General features: G+C 47.4%; 1 protein-coding gene across 7 annotated transcripts in view; it reads right to left on the bottom strand.

Annotated features, from left to right (window-relative positions):
• Positions 1-13212, bottom strand: part of CYFIP2 (cytoplasmic FMR1 interacting protein 2) — a 54308-nt gene that overhangs the window by 29571 nt on the left and 11525 nt on the right. For 6 of the 7 annotated variants that reach the window (XM_051631584.1, XM_051631583.1, XM_051631589.1 and 3 more), the window contains exons 5-15: positions 12614-12715; positions 11513-11694; positions 11110-11206; positions 10738-10866; positions 9251-9355; positions 6433-6524; positions 3507-3624; positions 2545-2664; positions 1779-1904; positions 644-810; positions 267-414 (exon numbers count right to left, since the gene is read on the bottom strand). In XM_051631584.1, the coding sequence (XP_051487544.1) occupies positions 267-414; positions 644-810; positions 1779-1904; positions 2545-2664; positions 3507-3624; positions 6433-6524; positions 9251-9355; positions 10738-10866; positions 11110-11206; positions 11513-11694; positions 12614-12715 (1386 nt within the window). The remainder of the gene's footprint in view (positions 1-266; positions 415-643; positions 811-1778; positions 1905-2544; positions 2665-3506; positions 3625-6432; positions 6525-9250; positions 9356-10737; positions 10867-11109; positions 11207-11512; positions 11695-12613; positions 12716-13212) is intronic. The other variant, XM_051631588.1, reaches the window with a different exon arrangement.

Below are 13212 nucleotides of genomic sequence, written 5' to 3'. Positions count from 1 at the left end.
GCAACAAAAAATAACCCTTCTCCCAGGGGCTACTACTCTCCGCACCCATAAGCCACTATCTTTCTGAGATAGAAATAATTATAACCCTAAAAAAGGAGGCTTTGGGAAATATACAACAAATTAGGCACCAAAACAACATTTAACACACAACAGTGTCAAGGCTTTGTGGAACAGACCACAGAAACAGCTGCTGATCTCAGGGTGGGAGACTTCTACATGGCTGTAAAACCATTAATTCCCTACACAGGAGATGGACATTTACGTACCTGTGTACTTGATGGTCCTACTGCTCGTCGTGGGACTTTAATATCAAATCCACCTTTAGGATCCTTCTCACCTCTCAGGCAAGGATCATTTGGAGGCTCTCTACCTCCCTCCCAGTCACAGATCGTCTTCCGAATTGCCTGAAGGACACTGGAGTGGGTGGGAAAGGGAAAGTAGTGCTTAAGCTCGATTCTACTTCAAGATGAAAACATTCACTGCTGTGCACACCTGGGAGGAAAAGTACCTAGGTGGGGGGACACACTGTAGTTACCGAGGGAGTCATGCCCTGAAGTTTTATGCAGGGCCACGTGCTTCTGTAGCACAAACGTGTTACATGATAAGTACATGAGCTTTGCATCCCATTCAAGGACACACTGACCTGATCAGAACATTCTTCTTCTTCCTGACCGCCTGCCTGAGCGGCTCTCGCAGGGTCACCTGGGCAAAGTCCTGCAGGGCTGCATAGATGGTGTTGCGGATGGCCTGGTTAAAGACACTCTCCATCCGACCCATCAGCACTTGCAGACCTTTGATCATGGCAATTACCTGAGTGAAAACAGATGTATTTGCTGTCTTTCCATTGCTATGATGAGGTCCAACATTAAAAGAACTTGGACTAAATTAATTCTACTCAAGTAACATAGGTCCAGCAAGTAGGTGGCTGATTTTTCTGGTGTTAGCTGCTTAACAGATCACAGCAAGCTGAAGAGATCATTAACCCCACTGCTTTCTTGGAAATAAATGGTCCTTGTCCCTTGGAAGGCTCTGTTTCCACTCCTGATCTCTTGGTATCTTTAATAACACAATCCCAGGACACTGCTCTACATGTAGGTGTAGCTGCGTGGCTGGCACAGACCTGCATCCACACCAGGACACAGTCTTGTACAAGAGTACAGTGACAATTCCCAGGAGGGAGTGAGCCACAGAAATTAAGGCAATATTCAAACCAACTTGAACTGTGGAAGGCAAGATACAGGTGTGATGGTTTCCCTGGCCAGGCTTGGATGACTATTCCCACTGTCCACACACAGCTGGACCAAAAACTGATGGGTCCTGGGGACTGGATGAGGACCCCTTGTGTCTGAACATAGCTCCTGGTCTTGTTCCAGATCATCCTGCTTTGTAAACCAAACCCTTTTCTTTTCAGGAGCCCTGAACCACCTTTTCAGGTCAGGAGAGGCTTAATATAGCAATATCAAGAAAACACAGGTTCACCTCTATCTTTCTCCAGCACACAACCACAGCATAAGAAGAGCAGGATCAGGAAAAGAAAGAATTGTTCTCATCATGCACTGGTGCAGTGTTCCTATCCCAATAGGAGCTCCTAAGAACTTAATTTGCCCCTTAGTTCTGGGTAAATTAAGAGCCACAGGGATGTCCCTTAATGTGGGCTGTAGGGATGAGTAACTGGCTGAGTATGGTGAGATGCCCTTTCCTCCTCTTCCCATGGCCTAAGGAACATGGACAGGAAACCAGCCCTGGCTGGTTCTTACTCTTGTGCAGTTGACACCTACCTCCACAAAGGCAAACTTCTCTTCACTGGTGTAGTTGTACCGAGTGGCTCTTTCATACTCTTCTGCTGTTCCTGGACAATCCTTATTACAGAATTTATCTGTGGGATGAACCAGCTTCCAAGAGTACTAGAAGATGGCGAGAGACACTGTCAACATTGCAATGAGTAAGAAGGCAGGCTGGAAAGACCGAAGAGGGCCCTTTGCCAGGAAAACACTCCCTAGACATTACTGTAGTTGTTTGACATTCCATTGGGAGCAAAGTTTGTGCTTTATCATCACTGTACTGAATATTGGTTTTGTTTATGTGAGAGGTTGCCAGTCATAACGGGCTTTTGACATCCATGACTTGTGTTGAGAAGAGGTAAAAATTTTCCAAATTAAGAATTTCTATCATTGTTCGAATTACAATTTTAGTTGCTCAAGACCCAGACTCATCTCAAACAGCTTTCAATACTTAACCAAGGCATTCAGATTAGGAGAAGAGTCACCTTGTCCCTCTCTAGCATTAGTGGGGACACCCCAGCATGTGCAAAGGACAGTTCAGGTCCATGTTGAGATGATCAAGCTCTCTTTCTCCATTTGGTATAGAGGGTGTTCAGGGTAATTATCTGCCTGATCTTAGCATGTTTGTTAATGGCTGAAAGTCAGGTGGCATCAAAGCAAGCTCACCTTTCCACAGTCTTTGTTACATGCCATGCTCAAACGTTCACGCTCACCTGGGAAGAGGAAGATGTTACCCACTCACTGCTTCCATGGATGCACTCACCACTTCCATGACGTGGGCACTCCACTTGGACAGCAGCTGCAGTCCCCGTAAAGCAAGATCAAAGAGCTCCCTGTACTCTTCATCTGATTTCTGGCTGTCCAGTCCTGAGCCAGTGACCACCTGAAGAACATCACATCACATCAGGGCTAGACTCAGCAACTTGCTGCAGAGGCTTCCCTGAGCCAAACAGCAACCACAGATCTCTCAAATCCCAGCTGAAATGAATTCCCTGTGACCTTACGATCAAGCTAAAATTGAGCAGTGCATTTACTGTCCCTCAGGAAAAGGGGTATAACTTAGCAAGGCTCTTTTTGCCCAAGCAGTCAACTTATTTCCTACAGAAAAATCATTCTGACCTGTCACCTCAGGGCAAATAACTGCCTGTTTTCATTCCACTTTTCCATCCCTTTTTGATTGTCTAATACAACTGAAATCCTTGAGTCCTTTACTGATTTAATGTTGAAATAAGCCCTTAAAAATGCCAAAGGGAAAATGGCTGAGAATGCTAACAATTCATTAAACTCACACTGATGAAAGAGGATCACACATTTGCAAGAACCAGTCACAATGGCATCAGAGAGGGCACGGACATTCAGTAATGAAAAGAATAGAGATGCTCTCATGAACTTTCCTCAAAGCTCTGTGTAATACAAAAGACCTATTTGCAAGTCATGGGTGTTCTGCAACCTGGCTGATAATACACATATAGTTGAAAATTTTTTTCTACTTCTTAAACAAAGCTGTGGCCAAAGAGCAGAAGCTGTTGCAGATCTTCTGCTGCACATCATGTTGAATCTGCAGGGGCCTTTCATAACTTGCTTTTTCAATTGCTGGATTGAGAAGTGGTTTGTTCCAGCAGTGTCCTTCTTCCCTCCTCAAGGGAGGACAATACTCCTGCCACACTTGTCCTCTCCCAGTCCCATCTAACGGGGCTGATTACAGCGACTACAGGCTGAGCTTACCTCGCTGTTGCTGTAGCGAGCGAGCTCGGAGATGAAGCGGATGTGGTCGTCTCGGATCTGGACCATCTGCTCACAGATGTTGTACTGGGGACTTATGCTGCTCTGAGTGCACGTCCACCTGGGCAAAGAAAGCAAGGGTTTCAAGGACAGCACATGGGGCTCCACTCAGACAACCCCAGGGACAAAGTGTTGGACTCAACTGCTCTCTTCACTTCAGCATGCCCAAGACATGCCACCTTTAGGGCAAATATCAGCCTGTGTTGTCTCTCTCATGTCCCCTGGTGTGTGAGGTCTTCCAGAGGTGGACATTTGCCTCACCTTTCAGCTTGAACATCTCTGCTTCATCCACCCTGAAGGTTGCTCTCATGTTGGACTCACCTATCCCCATGGGTAGAGATGGCTCTTTCCCAGGACACCATTGGACAAGCTTTCAGGGAATGATGAGCTGCAAAGACTCAGCATCATTTGCAGCTCTTCTGCTAAACCTAAGGACAACCATCCTTTCAGAGATCATCCCTCCAGGTCAGAAACAGCTAGGTCATGCTGCCTTCTTTTGCAAGGAAAGACTCTGCAAGGGGCTAGCAAGGGAATATCCTCCTGCTGTTTTTTTGCTCCAGCTCACACTACCAGCTCAGTGAATAACCCTCGGTATAAATGATGAGGAGAGTATGATTAAATGAACTGGATTTTCACTTGCATTGAGCCACACGTACAGTGTAACAGTGTAATGATGTCCCAGAAGGCAGTGCTCTGCTTCCAAAGGCACAGTTGTAGCAGAAATGGTGCAAATCAAGGCTATTTAATTTAACATCTCTTTTTTTCCCCACTCTGTATTAGCCTCAGACACAGAACCAGAATGGCTCCACCAAAATGCCTTGTGCAAGGAAAAGTCTGTCAGTGAGACTCTCATGTCTGACTCTGTCATCACAATGTAAAAGTTCAGATCTTGCTTTGCTCACCCCCAAATAATTGTCCATCTTATGATAGTCAACTTCTCCACTCTAGATTTGCTGTGCAAAAGGAAGGTGAGAAACCTGCCTCTGATAAGGACACAGACATGAGGATATATTCCTACAGTTTACTGTTGGTGCTGGCAGAATGTCCTGGAAGTGCTGAGCCGTGCCATCCCTTGTGAAATCCATCCTCCCACAGTCCCATCGCTCGACTCTTACCAGTTTCCATGTCCTGTGCTTCCCACTGGACAATGGGCAGGTTGGCAGGAATGGCCAGGGCTGCCCCAGCCCTCCCTGCCACACACAGCCTAGTCCACAGTGCAGAAACAAAGCGCCATGCAGGAAAAACACCAATTAATTCCACTCTCGTGGAGACAGGGAGGGAAAGAAAGCAACAAAACCAGCATTAGTAAGAAACGGGGATTATATGGATCCACCTTGGCAGTTAGTGTTGGGAGTCCCATGCAATTTGCTGGGAAAGCAAGTGAGTGAGGAAGAAACACTGGTTAGCACGGTACGTCACACAGACCTGGTAAGACAGATTTCAAGACAGACATTAAAATAGTGCACAGGTAAACAGCCCGTGAGCTACCTTGGATTTGAGATGAGAAAATGAATGCAGCTAACACGTTGCATTGATATGTGCTTTCTGAATGATTTCAGATAAAAATGTGTACATTTTTAAACCATTTTTCCCTTTTGAATTGAGTTTTCAAAAGTAGTTTTTAAATTTACATTTGGTAGAAAGTCAGTATAATTCAATTTTAATCAAAACCTTCTGATCAGAGAATTTTGCCACATTGCTTTCAGATTTCTCATGAAAAATTGATGGGCACTTTTCAATCAGCCTTCAGGAGGGCAAGGGGATGGCTGCTCCTGGGTGAGCCACGTGGTGGGCAGAAAAGGCAGACCCTCCAGGGTGGAAGGAGATGAGCACGCAGAGGAGAGATGAGCCTGCAGTTGGTTAGTTCCTGTCCTGCTGGAGATACAGCTCAGCTAGGCTGCTTCTCACAGCAACTGGAAAAATCTGACTGCCATGCAATATGGTCTCACTGGTGGTATTTTGGCCACTCGCTGGTGAAATCCAGGCTGCCATCAGCCACTGCAGCCAGACACAGCTCAGAAAGGCTTTGCTCATGTGTGATTGCAAACGCCTTTCTGAGAATATCCAAACCTAACACTGATTATTCTAGCAATAACTGAGCACGATGCAAAGCTAGAAAGACAGGGGGGCCTCACACGGGCCTGGTGTGGTCTGAAACAATGCCTGCAAATTCATCTGATGGGAGCAGCAAACTGCCCGCAAACCCAGGCTGGGAAGCAGTGCTTTATACTCCTGAGCACTGCCATGAAGACTCCATTTCTGCCCTTCTCCACAATATTAATTAATTTCCAGTGCCTCTGACGCCTGGCTTAACCATCATTCCCACTGCCTTTCTTCATGAATCCTCTCTGAGCTAGAGGAGATGCCCTGGCTACTGCAAAGAGGTCCACTGCTGTGTTCACGCTCTGGAGGATTTTGTCCTTGGGATGAAAAATGTGGATTAAAATCTCTCCAGAGCAGGGACACGCTGCTCATACTCACACACCTCACAAGCACTCAGCCCCTGCCCTGACCCACACACCAGTCACTTTTCCTTCCTCCTGCCTGGCCGCTGAGCACCCTCCCAGCCCTTGCCAGCGGGAGCAGAGGTGCAGGCATGCCTGCTCCCCTGCCTGCACACAGGGGATGGGCACACGTAGGTTCAGACCTGGCTGCACACACTCAAACACACTCAGGGTCAGCAAGGACATCATCCCATGCAGGGACAGGGAGCTACAGACATGCGCACGGAGCTGGCACGCCGGGATTCACACCTCACAGGGACACACACGGGTACCTGTGCACAGACCTCACACACACCGGAGAGCTGCAGCTCCCACGGCTTTCAGGACACACACAGAAGCCAAGAGACATTATGGCAGGCACTCACTTGGATTTGTTCTCCTCATAGTGAGCACTGGTCTTAATGTATCTGGCCAGTTCTATCTGCATATCGCCGAATAAAGGAACCACCTGCAGCTGCTGGAAAAGAAAACAAAAGATGGTTGAAACACGGCACAGAGGGAGCCCATGGCCCCAGCGCAACACAAGGAATGGCATCCTCAGCCTGGGAAGCTACAGGAGGTATCAGGCTGTTTAAAGCAAGGTGCAAACCTGGATGCAGGGTCTTTTCACACCTAGGAAGTGACCAAAAATGATCACAAGGCTTTTTGTGTGAGTAAAATCACCCTTTGCGAGTGCTCTGGAGCCCTGGACTCGGCCATGCCCACTGGCTATTAAGAGAGAAGCACATTTCTGATCAGGGCTTAATGCCCCCAGGAGAACAGAGGGATGAAAAGCCAGCACATTTGTATTCTGGCAGCAAACTGCAGTGGCTCCCCTCAGAGGGGAGCTGTAGGCTGCCCTGGTGCCCAGACTGCTGAAGATGTGGTATCTTTCCTCAGGGCCTCTGACTGCACTTTGGCATCATGGCTGCTAGTGATGTGTCTTAACATTTTTCCACTAAGAGAAATACACAGGTAATGGTTTCAATATAACATGGCTTTGCTTGCCCTTTACATCTCAGGTAGACTTGGATGAGAAATAAGTTCAAAGTGCACTGAATGTACCTCAGGCCCAGATAGGTCCCTGCTTCATTAAGCTTTCAGCTGCAAACAAAATTAAACCAGGAGCTACCAACAGCATTTTGATTAAACACGAAGTTTCAGGTTCACCCAGCTACAAAATTACCCCCAGATTCAGGGATGATGGTGGCAAATTTCCTGTCCTATAATCACAGTACAATCATACTTCTCAGGCTGACTTGTGCAGAGGACATGCAATGCTGTCATCAGGGATTCCCAGCGGCATTTTCATAAAAGGTTTAAATGAAGGGGTAGTTAATTTTCACTACTCAAATTCATGGTCAATCCACTAGAAATTTAATCAGAAGGCAATAAGCAGATATAGAGGTGCAGTTGGCCTTTTCTTATTGAGATCTGATAGTCTGGAGTGGTACTTAACTGATTAGGTGAGAACACAGCAGATGTTGGAGAAGTGCAAATGGAAAAAAAGCTGGTAAGGAGAAAGTTACTCTATGCAATGAAAGGTATTTTACCTGATTCACTGATGGCCTTTGCCATCAGCACTTTGCAATGAGCAGCACATCTGCTTGAATGCACCAAGATGGCCAAACTCCACAGATTACACTGAGGACTTGATTTAAATTGAGTCAGTCTAATTAGCAAAGCTGAACCATGGAAAACTCGGAAGGTGCTGAGAGACAGCATGATAGATGACTTTTGCAGAGATACATTCCTCAGCAGTCTCCCCAGTGACTGGAGGGTATTTAGCCACCTCATTATGGTCCCATCCATGAGCTTACAGTGTTTGTTTGTAGTTCTTGATGTGGGAAATTGAGCTCTGCACTCAGAGTTATCTCCAGGAGGTTATGCAAATTGGAGTAAATAGGTCCCCACCCAGTCAGGGTGAGGATGCAATAGCTGGTACATCATCCTTCCATGAAACCAGCTATCAGGGCTCAGCCATCCCCTCCCTTGCACAGATCCAGTGCATCATCTATAAACTGCAAGTTGAGGCAATAAGCAAGGAGGCATCCTGTGCCCTGTTACCACCAACAACCTTGTCTTTCAGGCTTCTCAGCAGCTATCTGGGTAAAGCAGCAGGGAGAAGCCACTCTGCTGAAAGAGTGATGGGGACAAAGAGCTCTGTGACCCCTCAGAATTCATCATCCTCTCATTTTCACTGATGTGGAGCAAATGTTGGTATAAAAAACTAATCTTTCCATCTCAAGAGGACTGCTCAAGCTCTAGGTCTAAAAGAAAACTTTTAGGTAACTTTCCTAGGCTCTGCTATTCTGCTGTACTGTTATTCTTTGCTGCCAATGCATTCGTCCCTTGCTAGATCCCACCATGGCTCCTAGAGCTGACCCGTCCCAAACCTGTGATGCCTCCTAGACCCAGCTTGTGCATCCAATTCTCACAGGCCTTTCCCCAAAACCCAATCTCAGATAAGACAACAGTGGCTCATCAGGACACCAGGTAATCCCTTCAAGGAACTCACTGAGCACCTCCAAGTTCCAACCGACATAAGGTCCCCAAGAAGCTTTTTCTGCCCTACAGGGAGCACAGTTTATACACAAAATAAAACTGCCAGATCACACGTTGGCTGGCCAGGTGTGTTCCCTGGCTCCCTCAGGTCAGCATCTCACTGAGAGAAAGAGAATTGCAACCATCACCCGCACGGACCTCAGCAAACCAGCCAGGTTTCCAGTGGCCTGAAATGACAGTGCTCCTCAGGAGACTGCAAACCTGCCTCAGCAATGTTCGAAGAGACAGAAGTGATGTCAGTCTGTCACAACTTCCCCTTGTCCACAGAACAGACTGCCCATGAGCCATCCCCATCCTTTGTCTCTTGGCAGGAAGCAGGCAGAGCTGCAGAGGAAGCCGGCTACCCAGCAAGGGCATGCAGGGCCCTCGGCTTCCACTGGCTCCAGCATCAGCAGAACCAGCTCCAGGCACTGCTCACACACCAACAGCCTTGCTGGCACCAAGGGCTGGCATCGTTCCTCTCACCTGCGCTGCAGCTCTGAGCCCCTGCACGTTCCCAGCAATCCCATTCCTCATCCTTCCACCCAGATAATTTCATGACCCTTTGGGTTTTTGGACTTGTAAATTATTCCTGCAGTTTGTTTTCTGCTGGCAGCAGGTCTGTGATAAATTCCAGCCTCGCCCAGAGAGGTCACTGACCTTGAAGAATTTGTCTATTTTGCTGAGGTTGATTCTCTTCTTGGCATCCAACTTGTAAATGTTGCTGACATTCCCATCCATGAGATACAGGCCAAACCCCATGACCTGGAGAAGATGGAAAGACTAGGTTTCATTAGGGTGAAGTCAGCAGTGCAAGTCAAAGACAGCTCTCCATTTCGCATACGTGCATTCGCATAAGACCATTTCAGGCTCCTGTACCATGTGCCACTCATGAGTAGACTGTAGAAAATGTGCACACATCTGCCAAGGATGTACATCTTAGACAGAGGACACATGATGGATCACTTCTGTCTTCTGTGCAAAAACACCTGACACTCATTCTGGTAATTTATTCCTCCTCTCTTCCACATAAAAACAACCCAAAAGGCAAACATTTACCCCTGGGGAAGCATTGAAAACATCTCAGATATTCTCCTGGGTTGATTTTTTTTTCCCTTTAATTCAGAACAAACCATTACAGATATTCAAACTACCCACATTACCTTTCACAGAACCTTAGTTGACTCATCACGTGCTAATGAAGTTCTTATGGTAATAGTGACTGCAATCACTGTAATAACTGATTTACAGTAAGGGCAAATACATAAAACAAGAAGCTACTTTGGCATGTTCAGCTTGAGGGCTCTTTAGAGGAAGCTAAAGGAGCTTTAGAAGGATCTGCCTTTTGCAGGGAACTTGCTGGAAATGAGCACCAAGGAGAAAATTCAAGTTGCACAGTTGGTGGGGATTTTAGCATGTCCTATACAATTAGTTACTCAGGTCAAGCCCGTGATCCTGTATGTCCAGGCACAACACAAAAGCCCCTTCCAGCTCTGGAGAGCACAGGACACCCACCAGTGCTCTCATCCACCTGCTGGAGACCACCACCATGCACATGCTTAGTTCCAGGCTGGCAGAACTGCTGGAAACCTTGGGAAGGATTGGGAGAAAAGATAGAGATGGAGATGGGGAAGAGCAGCGGAAAGGGAGAGAGTAAGCAAGATTTTAATATAGGAATCTGGGAGAAGGCCAAAAAGGACAGCAGAGAAATGATGGGAGAAGGTCCAAGTTACAGCAGAAACAGAGGCAACTCATGGCACTGTCTGACACAGGTGATACTTTAGAGCACTGACATGGAACATCTCTGACCCATGGCCACATCCAGTCTGTTCAGTTACAGAGAAGAGGTAAAAGAGGAGAAAATGAGAGGGGTGAGGTATGGCAGCAGGAGACTCAAAGTAACAGAGATCAGAAGGGAAACAGGAAAGGAGGGAGACAGCTTTGCTGCTGCACATGGAGAGCTTTCCCATCTCATAGCATCCCTCCAGAGGATGCTGGCCCTGCAGAGAAAGGATGCTTGTAAACCCAAAGGAGAAAAAAAATACAGAGAATTAAGAGAAACACTATCCCAGGAGAGAATTTAATTGTACTGAAAAAGAAGTGAAACTACACAAGCACCCAAATCCATCAACATGGCCTAATCTCACCTTTAAGAGCATGTGTTTCTCACTGGGAGTGAGATACATCTTGTTTTCATAGTAATCCACGCAGATGTTGACAATATCAGCCAGCAATTCCTCATAGCCAGGGATAACCTCTAGTTGTTGGTGCAGACACTGAAACATCAACAGGGGCTAGATTACCCACATGGACAGAGGACAGCCTCCAAAGCACACAGGACAACCCATGAGAAGGAGATACAGCTAGAATTATACAGCCTGACCCAAAAATGGTCTGTCAGTAGCAATCACCCAGCAAGGCAGGTACTGCCACAGTCCAGTCTGAAGCACTCTCAGCCCTGAGGAGATCATTGCCTCTATTCACAGAAAGGTTAACTGGTTCAGAGGAAAGGGACCTGCCTGTGTGATGCGGTTGTGGTTTGCCAGGAACATGGAGAGGTTCTGGGACTCCTGGATGGACTGGGGGTCTGCCATCTTCCGCAGAAACTGGGCAGCTCTGGCAGGGAGAAATCCAACATCACCAAGGATCACTCACCCAGCATGAGATTCTCACCACCCATCTTCCCTGGTTCACCTGCTGCTGCAATGCAGCAGCCTCAGAGCCCCCCTGCAGGACAGCTCTGCCTTTCCTTGTCTTACCAAGCAGGAACCAACACACAGTGAGCCTCAGAGATTTGCCTGAATCCACAACGAGAGCCTACAACAGTGCAGAAACCCAGCCTCCAGCCCCCTGATGGCCCCCTGACCTCACTGAAGGGCAGACCAGGCAAAGTCCTGTCCCTACTGCTTCACCCCCTCTCACCTTTTGTAGGCAGAGTGGTCGTTTTTGACGCTGCACTTCATGTTCTTCAGCTCATCCAGGACCGCAAACATGTTAATGAACTTGCCCAGCGTGAGGAGATAGGCCTCAGAGACAAAGTCCTTCCTCCGCTCAGCGTGGCACAGGCGCTTCACCTCGCTGCAGAACCGCTCGATCGCCTTGCGCTGGGGGTGGTGGGACAGGGTCACCTCAGCAGCAGGTCGTGTGCAGTCACCATGCCACCGATGGCACCCTCCTTCACACACCCACCACCTCCTTTTCTGCTGGACACAGAGGCTCAAAGGTCCCTCCCATGAAACACAGCAGTCTTACAGACCAATGTAGTCAAACATCCTCAGTGCTGGAGGGGGAGCTCAAACCCTGTATTTGTGCTTGCCCTGAGTGCAGTGTGCTCTGCAAAATCAGGCTTCGTTTTTTTTAAGTGGCATAAAGATGTCATGGGACATAAAACCTAAAAATGATGGTGAAATCCAGCTGCAGCCAATAATAAACACAGGGGATGATGGAGAGAGGTCCCAGAACCCCACAGCAGCTCTGTGTTTGCCACACGGTCATTGCTCTTTTGGGATCTAAGCATGTATTTTGTCAAGAGTCTCAAGTGTAGCAACTGCTAAATTTAAGCTTTGGTGCTCTTTGTCAACCTCCCTGTTTCTGCTGACACAGCAGGAGGGTGTCCAGCTGCACCCCACCCCAGGCACCAGCTGCACCACCAGCCCCCAGCTCTTCTGGCTTTGCTTTAGAGGAGAGAGAAGAGCGAGTGGTGCTGGTGTTGGAGGATAAACAGCTCTGCACATCCACCAGCCAACAAGCCTGAGAAACAGGAGCCTGTGCCACCCACTAGCTCCACACAGTGGGGCTCTGGTCCTCCATAAACTTCAAGGGCTGAGATGTGCACATTCCCAGCATGTATGCAATAGTTTGGGGTTGAGCAAGGGACACACAGTTCAGGCAGGTTTCAGGTATCTGCTGATGGCTGCAAGAAAGAGACCTACCAGGGGTTCAGAGGTTCTCCATGCTGGCCTTTCAGGCATAAATAGCACAGCTCTGCTTAGGATAAGTTAACTCCAAAGCAAGACCACTTACCTGAAAATACATAAACTTCATAAGCTTGGTGACTTCTGGCTCCAGAACTTCCACTGTCTTCTCATAAATCTCCACTCGATTTGGCTGTTCATTACACTTCACCTATGTTGCAAGAAAATCAGCCCTGTCAGCATCAAAGTTTTTAACACTGTTGTGGACTGCAATAGCCACCATCCTCTGCTTGTTTCACAGTGAATCCTGTCCCCATTTGAGGATCATGTAGGGACCAGAGAGGGAGCTTGTTCTCAAGGCAATAGGTGACAACAGAAGGGGCCATTTATTAGATGTGAAGTTCTCTCCTTGCATTATAAACAGGCACAATCCTGACTCTAGAAATTAAATTCTGCTAATGCATTTGTCTTGGGTAGAACACATGCAATATGGAGTCTGGACTTGCTACACAACATGGGAATATTGTGTCATAAAAGTATCTGAGACTTTTTGTTGCAAAGTCCCATGGACACATAAGGCACCAGGCTATGGCTCTGCTAGAGCCTTGCTGGGATAATTTTATTTCTGTTGCTGACCTGTTAAAAGTCACTGGGCTTGTATGTGGCTAGCAGCAATGAAGTGAGTCACCTTCATTAGAATCCCAGGAA

The sequence above is a fragment of the Apus apus genome, chromosome 13, assembly GCF_020740795.1.
Source record: "Apus apus isolate bApuApu2 chromosome 13, bApuApu2.pri.cur, whole genome shotgun sequence".
In the NCBI taxonomy this organism is placed as follows: domain Eukaryota; kingdom Metazoa; phylum Chordata; class Aves; order Apodiformes; family Apodidae; genus Apus; species Apus apus.
The sequence above is the reverse complement of the archived record's forward strand: the minus strand, read 5'-3'. Positions and strand labels throughout refer to the sequence as shown.